This window comes from Erithacus rubecula (assembly GCF_903797595.1).
Source record: "Erithacus rubecula genome assembly, chromosome: 16".
NCBI classification, from domain to species: Eukaryota; Metazoa; Chordata; class Aves; order Passeriformes; family Muscicapidae; genus Erithacus; species Erithacus rubecula.
Window position 1 is genome coordinate 3,159,164 of NC_136668.1, and position 25,057 is coordinate 3,184,220.

General features: G+C 37.7%; 1 protein-coding gene across 4 annotated transcripts; it reads left to right on the forward strand.

The window, feature by feature from the left end:
• Window positions 1-267: 267 nt before the first annotated feature.
• On the forward strand, window positions 268-24,237 carry GABRA6 (gamma-aminobutyric acid type A receptor subunit alpha6). Of its 4 annotated transcripts, XM_079320037.1 has the most exons (11): window positions 286-400; window positions 777-895; window positions 1,142-1,209; window positions 2,440-2,660; window positions 2,763-2,845; window positions 3,444-3,587; window positions 4,022-4,174; window positions 4,283-4,435; window positions 7,407-7,666; window positions 16,566-16,826; window positions 21,719-21,899. In XM_079320037.1, exons 1-11 carry the CDS (start codon window positions 363-365, stop codon window positions 21,767-21,769), a joined length of 1,551 nt encoding a protein of 516 aa, XP_079176163.1. In that variant the 5' UTR covers window positions 286-362; the 3' UTR covers window positions 21,770-21,899. The 4 variants fall into 4 exon arrangements, with proteins under 4 accessions (XP_079176164.1, XP_079176163.1, XP_079176165.1 ...); XM_079320038.1 differs by lacking the exon at window positions 4,283-4,435 and having other exon boundaries at window positions 268-400; window positions 21,719-24,237; XM_079320039.1 differs by lacking the exon at window positions 4,022-4,174.
• Window positions 24,238-25,057: the final 820 nt, after the last annotated feature.

The following is a 25,057-nucleotide window of genomic DNA, read 5'->3' on the forward strand; positions in this document are numbered from 1 at the left end:
TTCTAACATAATCTCTATCAGCAAGATGCCAGCGCTTTTCCAGATTTCCTAACGGGTCCCTGCTAATTCCATGCCAAAACTAGCAGTGGATTTCTTCCTTTTAATCTCCCCTAATGCCTTATTCGATTATTGTCACTGCTCTCCGGCCGCGCACCGTCCCTCCAAACCCTAATTCCCCCCTGGCACAGTCAGAGCGGCGGTGGCGAATCCGAGGGACGCGCACGGCCGCGGACACCCGGCACGAACCCACGGCCGGGCTGTGCCTCCGCCGAGCCCCGGGGCCCGGGGCAAGCATGAGCACCGACACCGGCTCCAGCTGACGGCGCTGAGGGCACCCGAGCGGCCCCGCACACACCTGCGGCATGGCTCTGCTGCTCGCCTGGGCGTGGGTGGCCGTGAGGTGAGTGAGGGCCGCGCCGACCCCGCGGGCTCCCCGAGAGCTCCCCGAGAGCTCCCCGAGGGCTCTCCGAGGGCTCCCCGAGAGCTCCCCGAGAGCTCCCCGAGGGCTCTCCGAGGGTTCCCGAGGGCTCCCCGAGGGCTCTCCGAGGGTTCCCGAGGGCTCCCCGAGGGCTCTCCGAGGGTTCCCGAGGGCTCTCCGAGGGTTCTCCAAGGGCTCTCCGAGGGCTCCCCAGGGCTCCCGAGGGCTCTCCGAGGGCTCTCCGAGGGCTCCCGAGGGCTCCCCGCAGTGCCGGGAGCTGTTCCCTCCCCGCGCCCCCCGGGCCTCGCCTGAGGCGGTTCCGGCCGCGGGACTGAGGGGGACTCGCCTCTCCCCGCAGCGTGGGGACGGCGCTGGGGGAGCAGAGCGACGATGCGGACCTCTACTCGGAAAACATCACTCGGATCCTCGACAAGTTGTTGGACGGCTACGACAACAGGCTCCGGCCGGGATTTGGAGGTAGCGGGGGAGCCCCGTCCGTTCCGGGGGCCGGCGGGTGGGGCAGGGCGAGGGGCAGCGCTCGGGTGCCCCGGGCCGGAGCGGCTCGTCCCGCAGCGCTGGCGGGAGGGAGGCGGTGGAGCCCCCAAAGCGGCGGCAGAGCAGCCAGGCTGCCTGTGCCCCGCAGCCCCGGCTCTTGCGGGCCGTCTCCGCCGCCCTCGAAGCGGCGCCCCCGCTCCTCTCCCAGCCCCTGTCCGTGTCCCGCAGGCGCCGTGACTGAAGTCAAGACGGACATCTACGTGACCAGCTTCGGGCCGGTGTCCGACGTGGAGATGGTAAGGGCCCCGCTCGCCTCCCCTGCTCTGTTTCCCGGGATTCATTACGGTGGCATCTGAGTTGACCGTCATTAAAGCAGATTACGAGGCTTAATCTCTTAGACAATCTCTAGGGCCCAGCAGAGCAGTTTGGCCAGAGCTGCATACAGCTATTTCCCGGCGGCGCCAGCGGGCTGGGCGCACCCAGCCTCAGGTGAGGGCAGAGCCGCAGGTAGAAGAGGCTCTTTAACCCTGAGAAGAGGATGGTGAGCACCCGTGTGCCAGCAGAGCCCTGCGGAACGAGCGGCTGCAGGGGAGCGGTGCCACTGCTGACACTGCTGCCCCTGGTCAGGCTGTGTGCCCCAAACTCGGGCAGCTGCGACGTGGGTGACATATGGCAGCTACAGCAGTAGCCCCCAGCAACATGTTAAATTATAGAAGTGAGGATGCCATTGCTGTTATTTTTCCAGAGATTGACTTGAGCTGCTATTTTTGCCCTTGTGCACTCCTCTAACACCAGCTCACCTGAGCCTGCAGTCCAGTTTGCAGGCTGGGAACTGTGGGCTCCAAGGACTACCAAAGTTTTTCCACTGCTCTTCATGAATCAGTCTAAGAGAAGGCATAACCTGGCATTCTTACAAAATTTGCCCCTGGCCAGATTTAGCTCTGTTTCCTAAGCAACTTTTGTGGAGAGCTCTTTTCTGAAGACTTGTGAAAACATTACTAAGAATTCTTGAAGAAGAGTCCCATCAATTAATATTAATTTGACACCATAATCCTGTAATGTGACTCAGATCAGTCCTTACTTTGTGGCTATCCAAAGGAAGCTGCAGAAGTCACTGAGCTTATTTTTTTGTTCCAGGCAATTAAACATTGGTAGTTTAGTCTTGGGCTTTGAAAGGTAGCCATTTGTATTTTCTTAGAACTCTGTCACTTTGAATTAAATTACTATATATGAGAGTACAATAAAGGTTGGGTTTTTTCCCCATACTCATGTCAAATTGTCTGTTCACTGATTCATTATTCTTCAAATAATAAGAAAATAGGATATGTTTTCATGGATGACTTTTTTTAGTAACTACTTAATCTAAGTTTCTAATTATAGTAACTACTTAATAGGATCAAGTATGTAAGCAGTAAATGAAATGCCATTGGCATGTGTCTTAGGTTGTTTTATGGAGTTACTGTCCCCACAGCCACTTGGGACTGCTGACCCCTACACAGCAGTCAACCCCTATTTATTTTCCACAGGAATACACAATGGATGTCTTCTTTCGTCAGACATGGACTGATGAGAGGTTGAAATTTAGTGGGCCAACTGAAATTTTGAGACTGAACAATTTAATGGTCAGTAAAATTTGGACACCAGACACATTTTTTAGAAATGGAAAAAAATCAATTGCTCACAATATGACAACCCCTAACAAACTTTTCAGGATTATGCAGAATGGAACTATTCTTTACACAATGAGGTGAGAGCTTGTTCTTTTGCTTTTGGTTGAGCTGTATTTTTGATTCTGTCAGCATTTTCCTACATACCATCATTTCTCATTGTGTACAACTGTGTATTCTAGACTAACCATTAATGCTGATTGTCCTATGCGATTGGTGAACTTCCCAATGGATGGACATGCTTGTCCACTGAAATTTGGAAGCTGTAAGTTTTTCTGTATCTTTCAGTTTGTTAAAGTAACACATTTGGTCAGAAGGTCAGAAGATCCTAAGATATTACTTAGTGACATAGCTGAAATTTTAAGTTGTATTTTTATGCTAGAATTTTACTTGTTTCTCTGAGACTCAGACCATTCATATGGACATGGATTTATTCACTGAAGGGTGACTGTTGAAGCATGTTTTATTGTTTATTATTCTTACACTTCCAGTAGTCAAAGTTGGTCATTCAACAAATCTCAAAACCTCTGCTACATTTACTGTATTACTTACAATTTCGAAAATACGTAATCTGTGATAATCAATTCTGAATTTTTTTAGGTGAGCTGTGGTAATCAATGTGTATGTTTTATAGCAAATTAAGATGCAAAAGCTAGTTCCTCTCAGGTCCCACCTCAGCCCTTCTTTTATTGTTGCCTTTTTTTTTTTTTTCCCAATTTGTCAATAATGAGATTAGGAACGTACTGGAGTAGGATGCATGTTTCCGTGGGCATTTGAGCTACAAAAGGGATTCTTCTATTTACTTTTTCAATTGCTTATAAAATATGTAATTAGTAATGGTAGTTTTCCCCTTTGTTACTCAGATGCTTATCCAAAAAGTGAAATAATTTATACTTGGAAAAAGGGACCATTGCATTCAGTAGAAGTACCACAGGAGTCTTCCAGTCTTCTCCAATATGACCTCATAGGACAAACTGTATCTAGTGAAACAATTAAATCTAACACAGGTAAGATGGAGCTGTGTGGAAAGTATTGCTGTTGTGCAACATCTTAATAAGATATTACAGGGGGATTTTTTCATATAGAATGAAATTAATTATCTTTTGCCATTTTAGAATGTAAAACTTGGACAGACTCTAACTATTGTCTCTTAAAAGACAGTTTTTTAATACAAATACAAAATTATAATACATCAAATACAGAATTTTTCATTAGATTCATAAGAATTTGCACTGCATCTCCACCCCAGTAAAAACAATACATAAAATGAATATTATTCTGCTCTGTTTCCATAAGGTCACTTTACCTTTCTTTAAGCAGCTTATTTCTATTATGTACTAAGAGGTCTGTGTTTTCATCAGAGCATATTATGTTGGGTTTAAGCCAATAATGTTCACTGACATGTTGCCAAAATAATGCTGACATACTTGTCTCTTACCAGGTGAATATGTAATCATGACAGTTTATTTCCACTTGCAAAGGAAGATGGGCTACTTCATGATACAGATATACACTCCTTGCATTATGACAGTCATTCTTTCTCAGGTGTCTTTCTGGATTAACAAGGAGTCTGTTCCAGCCAGGACAGTTTTTGGTATGCTGTGTTAAGGTCTTTGAACAGCTCAGCATCACATCTGCCATTCATTAATTCGTTCATTCATTTATTCATTCATTCATTCCTTTCATTACTTGTTTGTTTTAGGCGAATATTCACTCCAGCTGCTCTATTTCCATCTGCAAAGGAAAATAGGCTACTATCTCATTCAGACATACATTCCATGCATCATGACTGTAGTCTTGTCTCAAGTTGTGTTTTGGATCAACAAAGAATCTGTTCCAGCAAGAACCGTGGCTGGTATTGGTGTTTTCCTTTTGTCATTCATTTCATTCACTGTATTGAATCAATTGTATCTATAGATACTGTAACCCAGGGGGGTTAGGAATGACAGCTAGTAGGTTTCAGTCAGCAAAAGATAATACTAAAGTAAAACCAAATGATAGTAAATTTGCCTATGAGGGTCAAAATTCTTGACTCAGAATGTTTGGTTAGCTAGACTTGTTTGTGATGATTTTCAATATATTTTTGTATGCAGGAGGGGGCAATTTCAAAGTAAATGTCAACCTCTTCATTTTTTAAAGAGGATTTTTTTCCTATGGATTTATTGTCTTGTGAAACCAATATGAGTTAAAGCTTTAAAAGAAAAAAAATCACACAGAATGGAGTTATTATTGGACATAAGGTACCTCATCTAACACTCATTTTGAAGTGCTCTCTTTTCCTTGGCTACAAAGGTATCTAAACAACTAACAAGGGCTTTAGATGGATAAAGATCAGTGAGATGAGTAATGTCCCTAGCACAGCTTGAAGTTATAATGAGAAAGACATATCCATTCTGCATGGCAGACCCCTTTTTTTTTTTCCTTTCCAGTGGTTTGAATTAATGCTCTCAAAGATTTTTGAGTCTCCTGGTTCATATATATATCTGAGGTTTATACTCCAGGTATGATGCTACCTGATTTGGCTTTATGTTGCCAAATGTAGCTTCATGTTGCAACTGCAGAGTTGCATCCTCTACTATTTGAGTAAAATAGACTTGCAACGTAATGGGCATGGAAGTTAACTGTGCATGCTTGAAGAGATGTGCAAGTAGGTCTGTAGCAAATTTAGTAATATTTATATAAATACCAAACACTGGAATAACAGCTCCTAGGTATCGTCCTCTTACTGAAGAGTAACATGGACTTGAGAAAACCTTTTATGAAAAGAGTAGAATAAACATCTCTCTGTATTGTGGAAAATGGTGCTATTAGCATCTTAAAAGGATATTTCAATCCTTATTCCATTTGTATTTCTCTCAGGACACAGTCTGAATTTATAGTCCTGACTTGTTCAAAATCTGATGGATTCTGAATACCTTAATCTAAGGAAAAGAGGGAAAAGTCCTTATGCCCAAAAAAAGACTTTCAGTCTTTTTCAGTAAAAAAGAAAAGTTTTTAAATTGAGTAGGTTTAAAATGCATCATGTTGTAAATACTTATAAATTTTCACTTTTATTTGTAAGTCCCAAAACTAAATTTGAGAAGAGAGAAATTAATAGTGCAGGAATAATAATATGCCTGAACCAGTGTCTCAGCACAAAATAATCAAAGGACTTTGTTTACCTCCAAAATGAATGCCAGTTATCAGATTTTAGTGTTTGCATTATGTAACATATTCTTCAAAACTTTCCAAGAGGTGTTCAAAGTGTAAAGACAAGGGTAAACAATCAGCAATTGCAGTTTACCAACTGTAATTTGGTATTCAGCATGATGAAGTAGCTTTTCCACAGTGCAGAGCATTTCATCAGTATTCACTCCACGTTGAGAGAATTCTTATCTATATCTGAAATAGAATAGGAGACCTATTCCTAAGTTGAATTCCTGCTGCAGTAAGATTTTATTCAGACACAGAATATATCAATTATATTACTAACTAGCACATGGACAGATTCTAATCTAATCACACATCATTTCAAAAAGTTCATTCTGGACCTTTGAAATTGAAATACATCCCAGCATAGCTGTATTCGTATTATAGAATGAGTCTGGCAGATTTGCAAGAAGTAGGGATCCTACATATTTCTATAACATCTCCTATATGTATTTCATTTAAGAGTGTTAAGTCATGACATTGGGACATAGTTAACCTTAGACAGCTGGCAAGCCATATCATATGAAAGAATTGCAGAGAAAATCTGAAAGTAATGTCACCCTGTCTGGATGCTGCAATATGCTATGACACTGCATCCTTTCCTCTGAGCATCACTCACAGCATATTGCTTCATCAACTCAACATGATCATTACAATATTCTTTTTTCACCACCTACCCTTGCCCAACTGCAGAAAAGAGGAGTGGAGGATATTCTCCATCTTACTATCTTTAAATACCCACAGCTTTTACATTCTAGCAGGCATAATTATAAGTCAATATGAGTCATAGAGACTTGTACGTAAATGATTGAGTTTGTTCTTGCAGTTTTTGCTTGTATCAGGCAGCAGTAGGAAGCAAGTATGTTTCCTGCATTATTAATGCTGTACACTTCAACACAGAAAGAATAAATTCATTAATTCTTGTGAAGAACACCATGGGGCCCATGATCTACATTACCATATTTGCTCTATGAAAATTGATAAGCAGCTCTAGAGAAGTAGCTTTTCTGTCCTTCCCTATCTGTAGCTCTATGGGTGCTTTCAAATCAAGATACCCTTAGTGAATCTTAAAAAAATGTATCCAGTGATTAAAGACAACAGATCAGGGGACAAAAGTGTTATTACTTGAAATATTTGGATCAGGGTCTGTCTGTTTTTAATGTAGAATTTGACTGATTTAGTGAGGGTTCTGTAAGCCATGGTCTGTCTTGTACAAGAACAGGAGAGAGGATCACTGTTGGGGAATGACAATATGTGAATCCATGTTTCTGCCAAACATTCCACTTATTAACCCCCCAAGGAAAATCTCCTTCATATTTTGAGCCTGGATTTTGTCATAGCCATATTTAACCACAATTCTAAGAATCTGTGCCATGTAGAATGTTGTCTTACCTTTCAGTGTGCTCAGTGCATTAAGGAAGTTTTTCTAGAACTTTTAAGATGGTGAATCCAGTATACATGAGTCACTTAAGGGTACAAAATACTTAGGAGTCTAGTTGGTTAGCTGGGATGTAGGATGACAGCTAAAATCAAAAAGGGTGTTGTGCTTTGTTTATTTTTTTTCATATATATGATTTAAGAGTAGCAGGGCTGAAGCAAAGTTCTAATGCCCCCCATTTCTTTCTCTTGTTTTGAAGGAATCACTACAGTTCTCACAATGACCACTTTAAGCATCAGTGCTCGCCATTCTCTGCCCAAGGTGTCGTATGCCACCGCCATGGATTGGTTCATAGCTGTGTGCTTTGCCTTTGTCTTCTCTGCACTTATTGAGTTTGCAGCTGTCAACTACTTCACCAATCTCCAGACTCAGAGAGCCATGAGGAAGGCAGCCAGGGCAGCAGCACTGGCAGCAGCACTATCAGCAGCAACTGTACCGGCAGAGGACGAGATTGTCTCGGTAATTGCTTGCTTTTCTGATAATAAGCATCATATAGGAACAGGCAGCTGAGGTAGTGAATGCAAAACAATATTAAAATCATCTTAACCTGAAAGAGATTGTGTAACCAAATTGTGTGATTTTTTTCAAAGACATTGTTCTGATTCCAGAAAATGACAATACTTCATTTATTTGTAGTGTTTATTTAAAGTTGCAATGTGATTTTCTAGAGAGATGTTTATTTGGCAAGATATTTAAGGAAAGCCATTAGACTGTAATCCATGATACTTCTCTTGAGTAATGCTGTAGGCAGTATTGTCAGGCAGCTGTGGCTCCCTGTAAGTCTGCAGAATCTGTGGGACAGTGTACAATGGAATGAACATGTGCATTAGCCAGATGATTTTGGGATCACTGTAGTACAAGGGTACAGACATAAGTGAGTCATCTGGAAGATGGGTAATTAGCCTTTACATAAACTTGGCATCTTTTACCTTTATAAAATCTGTGTTGGTGGAAGGAAACATGAACAAAGGATAGATTTTAGTACACGTGAAAGACAGGAAGTCTTTCTAGTATCAAAGAAACTGTCAGAATTGCTTGCAAATGTTACTCTGTAAATCTCATGCTAAATCATGAATGCTGTTTCACAATGTGTGTTTATATATTTATCACTGTGGCCTTCCTGTTTCAAAATCAGTTTTATGAAGTTAAAAGACCCAAATTTCTTATCAAGGTCTTCAGCCATACACAAGCAAAGAGCAAACTGAAGACACACCTTCCTGGTTTGTAAATTTTAACTTGTTAGGTTTTTCAAGTAAAAACCAGCAAAAAAAATAGCATCTAGGAATAAAATACACATACAGGAAGTACCTTGCAACAATCTGCTCAAGAAGATTATTTACATCTAGCTGACACCGTACAGATCTAGAAGGGTAGTAAATCCCATAACATTTAGGATCCCAAAGTAAACTAGGTCTTTAAAACAGACCACAATGTCCACAAAATTCTGCAGAGCTGATCTGTCTCAAAGCAAACAGTCATTTTCAAGCCCTGTACATCCACCTCTTCTTTCTCCCAGGATCACTATGAGAAGTGCAGTAATGGAAAGAGCAGACTCGATGAGATCACAGAAATGAAGGGAACTTTCAATTGAAAGCAAGATGATGTTGTCAAAAAGGCTTCTAGAAGAATTAGCTATTGGATTTAAGAGGCTGCCTTCCAGAAGGGCATTCTGGGAAAAAGGAGTGATTACAGGACAACAGATTTTAAGAAGCTTTTCTTTTTTCATTCCTTTTTTTTTTTTTTCCCTTTAGTAGAGATAAGAGGAGAGGAACTTTGATAGATATACTGCAGTCAGTGGTAAAATTTCATATGAAACAGCCCTGAGGTGTCTAATTGGAATGCTAACAGTGTATTTAACACAGGCTGATTGTCTGAGTCTATGACCATTTCTGCAGGACTGTCATTCTCACAGAGCCTTGTGCTTCTACAGCTACATTACTGGTCCTGGGGCTGTTATTTTTAACAGCATAATGCTCAGTTTTTTCTTAATGTAGATTTAGGAATTCCTTTCTGAGGTCCCAATTTATTCCATGTTTCCCTGTATTCCCCAAACAATTGTTCCAGTTGTTTGCCTCTGAATCCTTTCAACTATTTTCCTTCTGGATTTTTCTCTTTTTTTTTTATTTTTTTTTTATTTTTTTTTTTATTTGCTACTGTGCACAATACTTATTATTTACCTCTTTGCTAATTTATCTTACTCTCCTGCTCTTTTTGTCTTTTCTTCTCATTTTCTCTGCCTCTATTCCAAAAACATTGTTTTCCAAATCACTAGAAAGAAAAGCTTAAGAGAATCCATATCTTATACATTATTTTTAATGTATATGTCTTCTTTATTTGATTATAAAAACATATTTTCTTCTCTCATACCCTGTACTTTGGTGCCTTTTCTTTCCTAATCTACAATTTTTTTTTCTTTTTAACTTCTTTTTACTCTTTTAGATAGCATAAAAAAATTTTCCGTCTGTTTTGTGATTTAAATATTTTTATGTGTGATTTTTCAATGTATAGTTGTTAGAATTTTAGGTGTAAGAGGAAGAGTAGCAAACTGTATCAAAAATACTGTCTTGCATTTTTAGAAGCCACCTGATATCTTTACATGAGGATTTAAAGGTTTACTTAGTTTCAGAGAGTCCATTTCTAAAACAAAAAGTCAAATGTACTTCAGAATTTTTATGGCTGTACAACTGCCAGTGAAACTCTGCTACCAGCAGCAACAGTAATATTAACACACAGACTATATGTTTTTAATGATCTGTTCTTTTAACTTGCCTGAAGAGGGGATAAAGGAAATCATGGTGGGAATAACCTTAGGCTATCTGAACTAGTACTTTTTGTATGACAGGTAGACCCACTGCTGCATAAGAGAAGCCTGGGGAGTTTGGTATAAATGAAAATAGAAAAGAGTTACAAAATAGCCAGTTAGAAACCTTTCCAGGTTGAGTGAGGGCCTAAAATCAAGATAAATGCATCTACAGAATATATATTATATTTTTTAAATTCCAGATTAAATGTTTCTTGAAAAACAAAAAAATTTAAAATATTATCAAGCAGTCTTCCTTCCCCTTCAGTCTAGTTAATTTTATTTAAAATCTTGTTGTATTCAAATCAATGAGAGTGTCTCATGCAGATTTTTACAATGTAGCCAAAATACCTGTACACTCAGAAAAGAAATATGTGAGAAAACCAAATTCTGCTCTACTGTAGAATGAAAGTAGGAGAAAATGCTGCAGCCAGTGAACTGTGGTGGGTTCAGTAAGAGAGATGAGGCTGTGCCTGTGTGCTCAGTGGAGAGCTGAGAGCCCAGCAGGCCTGGGCTGGCTCCAGGAAAGCCTCTCTATTTACCTCAGTTAACTGAGAGCAGAATTTGGCTTGCTCTGTTCATCAGCTGCAGGCAATCCCTGTGTGAAATACAAAACTATGGGTGTTCCACTGCAGAACACGATGGCAACAAGCTGAGTCTTCATCTGGACCCTGACACAAACCTGTTCTTGCTCATATGGTGGCCAAGTTGGTTTTAGCATGTCAAAACCAAACATCTTACACATATACATATAAAACCATGATGGCATTTGGCTTTTAATTCAATCTCAAATGTATATTTTCTATGTAAATTGCATTGTTTCCTCTTGATGGCTTTCTTTTCCTAGATTGATCCCAGGCCTGGAAGTTGCAGGGGAAGGGAATTGGTGGTACTGTGTGCACCACACCATTTGCAGTAATGCTTTTTGGGATAGTCAGGGAGTAACCCCATGGATCAAAAGACTTCCTTTCCGTGTGAGAGGCTACATGTAAAAGACCAAAGATTACCACCCTGTAACAGCTTGATTACAGTTATGTTCTAAAAGACCTCATGTTTTAACAGAAATAAGCAGTGAAATACCTCTGGGAGAGCTTCCTTATCCCTCCAGCCTTGTTTCAAAACAACATGGCTTGGGCAGGAAAAGATTCTTATTCTCCTTAACAACCCTTGCCAACTGCAGAGCAGCCATATGTCACTGCATAGAGAATTTAGTTTCCTATAATTATGTCAGAATATATTGAGTATGTTTAATGGTGTTTATGTTTCTGATGTAACAGAGTACTTCTATCTAGATCATCAACCACCCTTTAGATATCATCCTATAAACAGATATGCTTTAAGGTCTTAACTGAGAACTTTGAGGCCTAGTCCTAGTACTTTTTTTTGCAGGAGGGTAGTGAGAACAAAATAAAGTAAATTTAATTACAGGCAAAAAGCATATGGATAGACACTGATAGATTTAAGAGCCAAATGTGGCTTTGAAAATTTAAATCTGTTTAATGTAAAAACATATTTTGACAGCAGAGAGGCTCTGTGCCAATTATATATTTTTTCTCTGGCATACTACAAATAAACTTAGGAAGAAACTCTACCCTAGCACATTCCTACTGAAAAGAGAATGACCAAAGTTCCAGTCTCTGCTCTCCTTATTGCATATCTGGTTTACATGACAGTAGTTTTAATTAAATGGCCATTGGCTATTTTTCAGTTATGCTTTCTACCTGTATAGATAGATCTATAGATTTTTCCATGCAAATTAAAATAGCTTTGAAGTAATAAGGTAACAGCCTCTCCCTTATTCATCTTCACCTGATGTTTAGGCTATGTTCTGAGAGAAGTGAATTTCAGTTCCTAGAGGTTAAGAGAGAACATGGTTTTCACATGCTCCAAGTGAATAATTTAACCTAAGTGATTTAACCCTTTTTATAGGGTAAAAAATGATGAAAACAAGTCTGCATGTTTTTCCTCAGTATTTCTAGCAAAGGTAACTTAAAATTCCTAAAGAGATGCCTAAAGCTAGGGCTATTTATGACTTCTAAACTATATTCAGTTTTGGATTATGCAGGACACTGTTTATGTCTATAAACAGTACACTTTGTTTGCAATAGACATTTTTAAAATCAGATCCCACTGATGAGACATTTAAAGAAGTGTCCAAATTAGGGTTTATAATAAATCTCTGCCATGAGATGGATACTGGAACTGCACAGGACTGTTTTGAATGAGGTTCCTTAGTAGATGGCCAAAAGATGATATTGCATACTGCAATGAACTTTCCTGTTGGAAGATGCTGCATTTGGATTGTTCAATAGCCAAGGAGAGTTTTTACAGATCACACTGGTGGATGTAGGGGCTAAACCATGTTTAACTTTCATTTTGGGAGATAAGTCACTAGCATGTGCTGTTATGTCTTTAATGGTTCAAATTACTCAAACTGTATCTACTAATGAGCAGAGGCAAAAAATGTTATATATTTAAGTAGGCATTCTGTCTTTTACAGACAGTTCTGGTTCTGGGTTGGTTTGTGTGTGTGTGTTTTGGTATAAGGAAAGTTCAGTGCCTTTAGTCAAATAAATTATGAAGAAAAGAAGAAATAACCTTATTTTTGTCTAAATTTTTAGAGTTTATTCTCATGAACCTCTTATTACTGCATTGCTAGCAGGAAAAAGAGATGTGACTAAAAGAGAGAGAAGGAAGCACATACAGATATTAATTTGTTTAATGTTATCCAGTATCTGGGTTGCATATATAGGAGATTCATGTTACTGTTAAGTCACAAACTGAACTGATAGTGAGAATATGCATTTGCAGTACAAAGCAAAAGAGAAGAGAATTCTACAAATATGAATTACAGAAATCCCTTGAGAGGAAGAAACACAAGAACAAAGTGCATTCATGCACAGTTAGCGTGCACCAAAAGAATCAGAAAGAGCAGACAAAGAATTCTGTTTACTCCAAGGTTATGTATGGTGTATTCTTTTAGATCTGGAATGCAAGAAATTTGATGAAAGCCTCCTGAGATATTCTGAATATAAAATTCTAGTGATGTTGAGGAGAGATGTGAGAGAGCAGTCCTTTATAGACACGATGAGCTTTCCAGGGGATGAGATAGCTTGGCTCCAAAAGCTTAATAAGGCAGACTATACCTTACAGGCCATCTCATACCAGTGTTTGTCTGGGCTGGTGTAATGGTGTCTCACATTAAACAATGAACTGGCAATCTGTTCTATGTCACTGCCTACTCATAGAGTTGCAAGTTTAATGGCCTGATGGGACTGACATTCCACATGAGTGCAAGAGTTCTCTGAATCAAGGTTTGGTAACTTCAGCAAATCCATTATTTCCTTACAACACAGTGTGTCGTGCCTCAGGCTTCTTGTTCTTGCTACTTGTAAAACAGTCCTTACTTGAGTGATTGGCTCTGTGAGCTATGCAAAATAGGCTATTCATTTCCATTTTCCCTCTGTGTTTTGTTAACATTCATGATGTTACTGTATGTAATCTTTGTCAAAATGAGAAGTTAAATCTAGATATACGAGACAAATTACTGTAGCTGCTGTTCAGAACAGCTGTAATAAGAAATTATATGGTCTCCTCATTGCCTCCTCTTCTTGGTTTAGCAGGGAATTCCAATGCAAAATATAAGTTGTGGTTCTGGGGAAGCAGTCTGGTCTGCAAACAACTCCCATACTGAGAAACATCCTTATTACACATCTGCAATAAGTTTGAACTTAGAATTCCACATCCTGAGTAGGGATTTAGAAGAAAATAGACTTGACCCTGAGTTTGCTGCTGTGGGGACACAGGACTATTAAAGACAGTGTAAAGAACTGCTCGGGGTTTTTCTTGAGATGAAGTCACATTGAGATAATCCCCCTACTTTAGTAGTCCTCCTTATATAGGAATAAGATTTAATAAATATAAATAAAATAATGACCAGGATTACACTTTTCCAAGTGCCTATTCAAATGATCACAAAGATTTACTACTTCCACATTCTAAATATGTTCAGTACTAAACATCATCCAAAGACCATATGCTGCATCTGTTCTACTTACTATTAACTCCATCACCTCAGCACTGTAATTCCTGATTCATGCTTGAATAATCCAGAGTAGAATTTGACCCACTTTGTGCCATAATATTGTAGATAAAAATGGCTGAGATTTACCTTAGCACTTGTATTTTTAGGAACCACATATTCTCCACAAAAGGTCAAGTTATTCCACAGTAAATTGTAAAACAAGGTACCTTGCAAACATGTACAGTACTGTTAAAAGGAGGGCATGCAGGCAAAATGGAATAGAACTCGAGTGAAAGCAGGAAGGCAGGCTCAGCCAGCCAGTCTGTTTATAGAGTGGGATTATTATTATGATTAGTGCAAGTGGACATGGATAACCCTCTTTCTGTTTTTGTGACACATCTGTAGATCATCCTCCATTTAAATCTGTCTGTTGCTTGCTGTGTTACTGGAAAATACAAAACTAAACATCTGTGTTCCAGATAGGCACAGAGCAGGAATGCTATTTAATGCCCATTCAGAACATGACAACAGTCATATAATGTATAGAGGGCAAATTGGAAGTGATGATTGATTGTAGGGGAAGAAAAAGGGCAATAGGTAAGGGAAATACATACAGAAAAAGTATCTTTTTCCTTTTGAAGTAAGATTAAGTTCTCTTCACCTTTTAGACTAAGATCAGCAGTGAGGAATCCACTTTTCCTTAATTTTAGTTGAGTATCAGTCCATTCATTATGGACAGAACTTGTAGAAATATCACTTGTTCCAATTCTCTGACAGTAATAATTACTTCTGGAAGGATAATTCCTGTTACAACTATTTTAAGTCACCCAGGAGACACCAGTTGTGCTAGGTTTGTCTGTTGTCTAGAAATTGTGGCCCAAGTACAGGAATGGGCAGTGTATTTCAGAAAATGCTTCCTCTCCTTTCAGTGACTCAGTCATTTGTCTGATTGACTGAAATCTGTTCCTATGCTTAGAATTCCTGTGAGATAAATCCCCAAAATGCTGACAGCAGGCTACATTTAAGTGAATGGTTGTCATTAAATGACTCCCAATGAATGACTTTGGAAATTGCCTATCTAATAGAATTTTTCTACCTTAAAATCATTCCAATGTTAGTCTTCCATTTTACTATAGATGTATATGCTGTTATAGTGGCAGTTATTTATATTGTCCAAGACTTCCCTCATCTGCATCAGTCATTTGGTCATCTTATTCTGCTGACCAAAAAGCTTTGTACTGAAATCCAAGAACATCTGTGCATGTTGTGTGATTTTGTGTGCAAGATTTTTCTTCAATAATCTGGGAAATGAGTTTTATGGACAAAGTTTCAGGCTTAAGCTCCATATTAACAGAAGTTTATAGGCTTTTTAAATAAGGCTTTTAAAATAAGGCTTTTAAAATACTACAGTACTTCATCTGGAAACAAACAACAAACAGACAAAGTCACTCACAGCATCCTTCTGTATTTTCTCAGCCATCAGATAAATCTTGCAGCTGCTGCCATGCATCCAATGGCTGTCCTGGGGTATGGCAGCAGCAGAAAGGTTTTTGAATATTTCTCCTATTTGACACTACTGTGAAATTGGGTAATTGATATCCATGAGAGCAGCCTTAGAGCCTGTGGTAGATCCTAAGTCATTTTTGGAAGAAAGAACTCTATTACTTCTACTCTTGTGAAAGTAAAATATGGCAACGTGGCCCCAAAGGGAGCCAATGTACAAAATGAATATACATGTTAGCCTAGTCAGTAAGAGGTAAGCTCTACATGTCCTTGAGTTCTGGCTGAGTTTTCATAAGAGCTTTAATACAGCTTTCTGAAGAGTAATTGGACCTGGTTGTGAATATTGCAGAAAATATGGGAGTAATTTGGTTTCATTTCACCATAAATGAAAATAAAATAGTCCCATTACAGTTAAGTATATTTGTCTTCAGTTGTATGCATGGAATTGCTGTGGAAATTATGAAACATATTTTAAAATGAAATTTTATCCTAGAAAAAGCAAGAGGACATTTTAGCATTCATGTCTTCAGCAGCTGTAAAGTTAGTCCATTGCCTTTTGTGCAGCAGTTTTCTAGTTCTTGCATGACTGTTTGACTCCATTCAGTGTTTACCAAACTCATCAATGGGCTCAGTCAGGGAAGACTGCACCTGAGCCAGCCCATATTGCTGTTTTGTTTAATCTTGATCTATATCTACACAAATTTCACTCATATCAATCTACTGCAATTTAGATATAGCATTTCTTTATTTTCCTTTTAGCTCCATCTTTTCTTTTTCTCTCTTTGAGCTTCCACTTGCCACAGTGTTAAAAATATGAAAAGCACATATTCTTTCATTGCTTTACAACAAAGCTTTAGGCCATAAACAATATCCTTCTGTATAGATGCATTATTTTTGTGATTTTCTGAGATCGCACTATAGCAGAGAAACAATAAAACCAGAAAGTTAAGTTAAAAGCTGGAAAGAAGTTTAAAGATCACAAAACCTAAGACTCTATCCATATCCACTTTTTCCTCTTTTTCCTTTCACAGCATTCTGACTCCAACTCTAACCTGAAGAAGCGAGTAAACTCCATAACATCTCAGGCAGAGCAGTCTCCTGAGCCCAGCATAATATCAAATACTGCAGCCCAGGGTCAGCCACTGGCTGCTGCTCCACCAGCCCCACCACAACCACCAGCCATTGGAGGTGCAAGTAAAATAGACCAGTATTCCAGGATCCTCTTTCCTGTGGCATTTGCAGGATTCAACCTGGTCTACTGGGTTGTTTATCTTTCAAAGGACACTATGGAAGTGAGTAGTACATTTTCTGAAAACTCATCTATAATATGTAATATGTTTACTTGGGCAGCGTTATTTCAATTTTTCATTTACTGTTGCAATTCAGTTCATCAGTCCTTTCTAAGTAATACTAGAGTGTTTTCTCAAAAAAAAAACAAAAAAAAAAAAACCCAAAAAAACCAGCTGTAGCACTCAGCACAATGCTGAAAGGCTGTTTGAGGAGGGGAAATGTAAACACCTCTCTCTAATCCATGCTGCACTGAGCAGAAAATTCTCTGTAAGACAGCATGTGGTGCCATTCTCAGCAAACAAACTGAACTTAAATCTTCTGTTTCTGAGCCTGTTGTAAGGAATGGCAGGAATATCTGTTGAAGCTATGAAGTGAAAGAAATAAGGACTTTAATATCCTAAAGTTTTCTCCGTGAATTAATACCATGACTCCTCAAAAATTTGTTATATAGTATAAAGGATTAATAATTACAGTATAAAGTTTGTGAATCAAGAGTCCTTATTTTGTATATTTCAATACATTTTCCTGGGTTTTTTTTCATATAGCTGTACTGTCTTATGCAGATGAGGCTGAAAAATCTTTGCTTAAGTTTGTTTGAATCAGGCAGAGAGTGATTACATCTTCAGGTATCCTGGAGGTTCAGAAAAGACATGTGCCCTGCAAATTGAGCATGTCTAGAATAATCAGTTAGTAATCAGTCATTAAACTTTAAGTCTTTAATGCTTTAAATCTCCATTTCCCAACTTTTTGCCTAAATAAAGTTAATGGTGTCCTATTTCCTTGGTAAAAAATATCTTCATTTGCCTCATTGCTCTAGAGTTTTGGATCTCATTGTACATTGCAGTAAATATGATTGGTAAATTTAGTTTATTTAGGACAGAGAGATAATGATGGTGTTTAGATAGCACTAAATGCACAAAGTCTCTATATCAATTAAAATAGAGGCTGGAAATCTGGTATGAGTGGGGATCAGGCTGTACCTTTATTTCCTAGGTTAAAGTCAAAGCAGGCTGAGGGAAATCTTGTGGGCAGCCAAGAGATGTTGCAGTTCAGAGGAAACAAGAGAGTGCTGATTGGTGGCACCTTACCTCTGCTAGAAGGCTGCTGCTCTACCAGACTTTAATTTTTGCTAGCAATATGATCTAGAGAATGCTGTCTCTCAGAGATGGAGTGTGCTGCCAAGCAGCTTCTATGGAATTGTGAGGGCAGGAAGGTAGGAGACACTGTCTCTTACAAATGTTCCTGCAGATGTCTCTCAAGAGGTCACAGCTGCCAACTCCTGGCCACTCCAACCCTGCCCAGTGGTAAATTTAGCATTTGTGCCACAGTTACTGATCCTGCTATTAAAATATTGACTATGTGTGCAAATTACTTATCTCAGCCAGAGAACAGAGATACTCAAAAAGCTCATGTCTGATCATGACAACTTCTGTTTAGGGGCCAGCTCCTCAGCTTGCATAGCTTGCCAAGACTCCAGTGATTTCATTTTCATGCACATTTTGGATCTGGGAATATTTGGAACATACTTGCCACTTCCCTTGGTAGTGATGAAATATTTACACTAAACCTTGTATATTAATAATAACACTAGAACCAGGCTTTTAAAATACTTCCAAATCTAGGACTAAGTGCTGACTATAAATATTTTTAAAGGACTTCTGTGCCAGCTCACAAATATGCTCAGAAGCTCAAAAATTATGTTCTGTAGTAGCATTACAGAATAACAGAAGTCCAGCAGCAAGACTTAGAAAAGAGGACCATATTGACAGCTGGGGTGTTTTGAATTATGAAGAATATAAACAATTATGTAAATTTTGACCAAGCTCTTCTTCCTAAATCGTGTACTCAGTTATAATTAATAATAATTTTGATATACACTCCTAGGTTTCTAATTCAAATGTTGTATCACCAGTTGTTACTTTCAATGACCAGGATTCTTTTTGCTTTAAAAATATATAAAAAATATGTAAGCTTTTCATTTTAAAGAGAGGAGGTTGAAAAGTTAGGTGAACAAAGCATGCTTCAAGGGCAGTTAAACTTTATCTTTGGCTCCCTCAGGCCCAATAGATTTAATGTTGTTACAGTATTATTCAGCTTATTCAATTTTAAAAGTGCATGTTGTGCAGTATTTCAGGTATATTAGCTTTTTTAAGTTAGTTTTTTGACTTCATGGGACTTCTGCTTAAAAACCAGAAAGAGGAAAAATACAATTAATTAATTGAAATATACAAATTTCCAGTGCACCAGTTCTTATTATGCAGCTTTCTAGGATTTTTAGTAGTGCAGTTTGGAGTGGAGAACATCATTCACCAACTGATGTGCTTAAACCAAACAGCTACCTACTGTCTGTGGAGGTACACAGAGAATAAATCAAGCATTTCATGAACCTGTTTGCAAAAGCAGGTTATTAGCACTGGAATCAAAGGTCATTTTCAACTCCTGTCATTATTTTCTGGCCAAACTCTTCCTTTGGCTTTGAAGGAAGAGCAAAACCAGCTTTTTTCTCCATGTTCTGGACTCAGAGCCTCAGCTGCAATGAGCAGCTTTGTTAGTGTAATGACACAGAGTTGCATGGAATGAGGAGCTCTTTGCTAAGCTGTTTGGTACTAGTGTGGTACTCTACTAAGCAATTTTCTTATGGCTTAAATAATGGAACATATGTTACAGGAATGAAAAAGTCATTTTTGTGTATTGTATCTTGCAAGATTTTGAGAACTTTGGGATAGTTTTCAAAGTGCTCCTTGGATAAGTTTTTCTTCCCCTTCCATTTAATAATTTTCAGGTTAATCACCTTTTCTCTTACTATACATGTAAACTAAGAGTATGTAAAGTACACAGTTTTTTTTTATTTGGAGGTTTGTATAAAGAAGAAGGTGTTTTTAATAAAATGCATGCTCCATTTGAATGTTATCATTGTAGATTTGGATTGAGGGGGAGCTTGGAGATCATAGAATTCCACACCCCTCCCATGGCAGGGACACTTTCCACTAGACCAGGTTGCTCCCAGACTGATACAATCTGATTCTGAAAACTTGCAGAGATGGAGCATTCACAGCCTCTCTGAGTAACCTGTGCCAGGGCCTCACCACCCTCACAGGGAGGGGCAGCCAGGACTGACAGACAGCAAAAGTGTCTTAGACTGAACTCTGTATTTATACTTCCATACATACTGCACCCAAGTCAAGCTTTGCAAACCAAGAAGCTTAGTAGCAAATTTTCATTGCAAGATTAATATTTTTCTATATTTTAAATCAAAAAAGCATCATTCTCTGAAGAAAAAAAAAAAATCCAGGTTAAAATTAAGTAATCCACCTGAATGCTTTTTATATATGGTTGGGGATAACATTCATCTTCTGATCTTAGTATTTAAATTAAGGGTTCAGTTCTCCATTGGAACAAGTGAGAAAACATTCAATATCAGTCATCCATTGTGCAATTTGATACATAAGATATTTCAGTGTAAATGGGTTTGCACTGAGGAATAGCAATAGCATTACAGAACAAAAATTGTATTGGTCAGAACAAAGATTAAACTAGTGAAGTTCTGTCTGCATTTTGTTAGACTGTATATTGGTACAACCTAATATAATCAAAGGACTACAAAATGTATAAAATATCAGATGCTAGTTTTTAGTCCAGAGAAATATGGATACTTGTAAGATAAGCTCCTTTTTCTCTCATGACAGGTGCTAACTAAAGTGATATCACTGTGCTATTTATACTATGAGAAAAATAAAGCATCGGAGTTACTGTAAGAGGACTTACTCCCTCTCTTTGTAAGGTTAATTAAATTAGGTGGATGGTTTGAAGATGTGGCATCCCCATGATTTATACATGGGAGATATAACAGGCACAATTCTTTGGTTCATGTTTTTCTGTAGAGTAATATCTGCCATCCACAAGAAGCTCTACACAGTAACAAACAAGATACATTTGTCTAAATTAGACAAATAGAAATAGTTCTTGAAAGCAGAGCAAACCTTTCTGACAAATGAGGAAAAATTGAAGGGAAAATGAGGAAAATAGTCTAGCTTTTTATTTTGTTGTACAGCATATCCTGGCTTTATTTTCTGTTTTAAATCTTCCTAAGTCTTTGAGCTGAATACTCATGACATGAATAATATGACAGTGACCTTGGTAGGTGAATTACACACACAGTTTATTTTAAAATTCACTTGATTTAGAATGCAAAGTGTCCCCTTTTAAAGAGCTGTACTACCTTTGCCATATAACTCACAATGCATATGACATTGCCACATCATCTTATGCATCTTATTTCTAAATTTATCTATCTTAATTTTTATATGCAACATTATATTACAGATTTTCATGTAATAAAACACGGACTGATTGAGTGAATCAAACTAGATAAGGAGATGATGTTAAAATTTTGATGATAAATTCAGAAAAAGAAGCAGAGACTAGCTTTTGTGTTTGGGAGCACAGGAGAATACAAAGTTACTGAATGGACCAAAGTTGCTGAGTCCTGGATATTATTTGGATGCAGAGAACATAGAAGGACAGCAGGAGAAGAGTTACATGATGAGTCGAAGATGCTAATGATGTCAGGTGGGAAGAAAACAGAGAAAGAAACAAGAGCAAGAAAAATATTTAGCTTCAGTGCACTGGTATTATAAAGCTTGTAGTGCATATCATGACATCTTTTTTCAGTTTAAACATTGGAAAAATAAAGTTTAGGAGGAACAGTCATTGCTATACATACCTAACAACTGAGCTTTGATGATCCAGGTAATGAGCAGCAATTTCTAAGAGGATTCTCCTTGTGATGCAGTTCTATTTTGAGTCTGCTGAGAGAGTTAGAAGGAGGGTTTGGTGGTTAACTCAGATTTGGTTAACAGCCCACAGCTTAAACCTCTCTAAACTTTTATTGCAGTTTTTTGAACCTTCAGCAATGCATTTTCGAAACGACCCTCAGTCCAACTGAAGAACAGCTCAAGATTTCAAGGAAATCATTCAAGGTCTCAGAAAATTGAAGAAACTTCAAAGGATTTGTCTGTCCAAAGGTGCTCTCAGTTTTCAAACAGGAAATTTTTATATTGGACATTACCTGTATGCAAACCCTGGAAAAATCAAGAACTGCAAACTGCTTAGGGTTCTAATTAATATTTTCCTAAGATTTCTTATAGTGGTTCTACTACAAACGTTCTTGTCAAATTATTTGTTTAATTGTCAAATTGTTCATTTGTTCTAAAGCATTTGTAAACAATTGAATGTTTACATTAACATGAAACATCAGTAAAAGGGTTTTGGTTTTTTTTAATAGAATAAGGATTGCTAAACTCAGCTGATTTTGATATGGTGTAACTTGGCATAGTTTCACTGGAAATTTAGGAGTTGTACAGATTTCCAGCACCTGAGATTGACCCAAAATAATGTTGGATAGAAATCTTATGAAAAGGAGCTGTAATTCCATTGTGTTTTAACCCTTCCACATAAAAGATAAGGGATTAGTTCTTAATTATTTTTAATTTAAATTTTATCTTTGAGATGACACTTATAAAGAATGAGATACAACAAAAAAATGAAATATAAGGTAATTTTTGTGTGCTTAAGCTGGTTGGTTATCACAGTATAACTGTTGAAAGCCACCACTGAAGTACAACCTGACTAAAAATAACCAATTTCCTGACAAGATCTAGAAATGGAGGACTGGAATTTCAGGGAGTTTTCAAGGTCTAAAGCTGAATAGACAGAAAGATGCAGCTACCATGAGGCAAAATGCAGCTTCTAGCTCCAGGGAACTTCCTGGAAGCAGACCTGGATAACTAGTTAAGGAGCAGCTTTTATCAGTTGATTCTACTGAATTGCCTGTAGCAAACTCCCATGAAATGTTTTCTAGAGCCAAAGTATTAGCAGCACATTCAGAGTTTAAAGGTAATAATATATTGCTATTACAAACAGCTACAGAATTTCCTCATTCACACTTCATCTCCATGATCCTTCTCAAGAATATAATTAGGAAACATATGCCTAATCCAGTCAAACCCAAGACCAAATTGCTGCAGGTGTAATGGACATTGGGAGGAGTCAGAAGCACAATGAGAAGTTTTATGTGGAGTCAAATAAAAATTCATGATTCCATCCTGTCTTGAAATTTTAGTACAACAAAATTAACCAGAAACATGAAATAATGCACAGATTCATGATATTCAGGGTGTTTTGCTTTGTGTACACAAACATCTTAATCTTGTGAAAGAATACTTACAGGCTGACTATTTGCTTCCAGTAAGTCATCAACTCTTATTGGTACTATAACAATTTTAACTGTTTGAAGGCCTTGCTCCAGCTGTTTTCCTCCTCCTATTTCCTAGCTTTCATTACTGTGGTAGCTGGAGTGATCATGGGAAACCCTTTTTATACATCCTGTTCTCTAACTTTGAAGGGCTTAAATGGTACAGTTTAAGGATTCAACTCAATAATAAATATTGTTTGTACAGAGATGTTATATTTGCAATTTGCTTTTTCTGACTGGCTGCAGCCTGGCACACTTGGATGTATTTATAAGTGCATGGAATTTTTTCTTCATTTTAAAATTGGGAAAAATTTTCGTATTTTTAGCCTTTATATACTGTACTAAAAAAAAAAAAAATGAAACTATGGATACTGGGCAAGTATTTTATAATTTTTAAATATATGTTATTTTGAAAAAAGAGTTATTCTGCAGGGACCCAGAAGTTATTTTTTAGAGTAACTATGCTCATTCTTGCTTCCCTGACTAATTTCTATTTTGAGTGCATTCATATTGTTAAGAGTTTCCAAAGTATTTTAAAACTGGTTTATGCACAAAATGACAATGTTTAAAAGCTATGGTAAAACAAGTGACACTAAAGGAGCTAAATTTTGTATCTGGTCTTTGCTTAAAAGAAATCTAAATATTAATTCTACAGCAGGTGCAGAGAGTTACTAAATAGTGACTCTGCTCTTGAAATTTTCAATGTATAAAATGGTGGTAACTTCCCAATTAGGAAGCTGCATCAGCATCTTAAAATTGTTTTAGTAGCTCTTTGTACTTAACAGCACATTTTTACATGAGCACAAAGACTGCTTTTTTTTTTTTTCCAAAGAGCTTTTCATGTGGATATAACAGAGAAGTGTTGATTCTCCTCCTTTTTGAATGGTAGGAAGGGAATGTGTATTTTATCTGTTACATACTTTATAGAGACACTAGTGTAATCAATAATGTTAATAATGTCAAGTTATATCTTAGAATAAATGTAATTACTTACAATTAATGTCACTTGTTAACAATCCTGGTTATGGTCAAACACTAATCAACCAAACAAAACAGTAAAAGAGCAGTTAAATAGAAAAAGGTTATATATATGTATATATTTCTGTATGCATATATACATATGTATTTCTGTAGAAAATATAAATAATAAATAAATAATACTATAATAAATGATATCTATTTCTTTCCTTAGCACAAATCAAAAGGAAATAAAGGGATGTGGGTTTCTTCCAGTATTTTTGACTGTACTGCAATAGGAAGAGCAAGAGCTAAAGTTAAGATGCAATTCAAGAATTCCTATGTAGAAACAGGGCACTGTGGGGAGATGTGCAGTTATATGGAACTATTGCACTCTGATGCAAGTTATGGATCTTGGTAGAAAGAATGCTCTGGTTTTAGCCCACACAAAGTGACCAAATGTAGTTTATATCAGCTTTAGCATGTTCTGCTTGATCAGAAGTGCAAGAAATGGGATAACTATGAATAAAATTACAGAATTATTTAATAATAAATTAGTAGAATAGTAAATTAGAACCTTTAATTACATAAAAATCTTTATTATTCTTGATATGACCAATTATTTTTTCATAATTTCTAAGCCAAAGGAGAACCTAGCAGACATAGACCTTTAAGTCATAGAAATTATGCAATGGAATACAAGATCAGCCTTGATCCACTCCTATGTTCAAAGGGTAATCTTCCTCAGCAGCTAAAACAGGAGCTGTATAAACCCCAGAAATGGGAAGAAAATATCTTGACAAAGGATACTGATGCTACCTGTCAGGTAACAAATTCAAGGACTTTCTCTTATATGCAAATAAAATTCAGAGTTGACTTTGTCATTAATTCATTACATTCTAGATTCTCTTCCAGTTCATGACAAGAGCAGCACTCCTCATCTGCCTTCTCAAATGAATTCATTCTTGCAGGGTTTTCCTCTTAATTGGTAATCAATCAAGGCCTTTCAACTCTCTGCATAAA

What these genes read in the sequence shown, in the direction of transcription:
- GABRA6 (XM_079320037.1), top strand. Translation starts at nt 363, where the DNA reads ATGGCTCTGCTGCTCGCCTGGGCGTGGGTGGCCGTGAG. An exon ending in TGGGCGTGGGTGGCCGTGAG is followed by an intron (nt 401 to 776) that starts GTGAGTGAGGGC and finishes CTCTCCCCGCAG; the next exon opens with CGTGGGGACGGCGCTGGGGG. An exon ending in TCCACTGAAATTTGGAAGCT is followed by an intron (nt 2,846 to 3,443) that starts GTAAGTTTTTCT and finishes TTTGTTACTCAG; the next exon opens with ATGCTTATCCAAAAAGTGAA.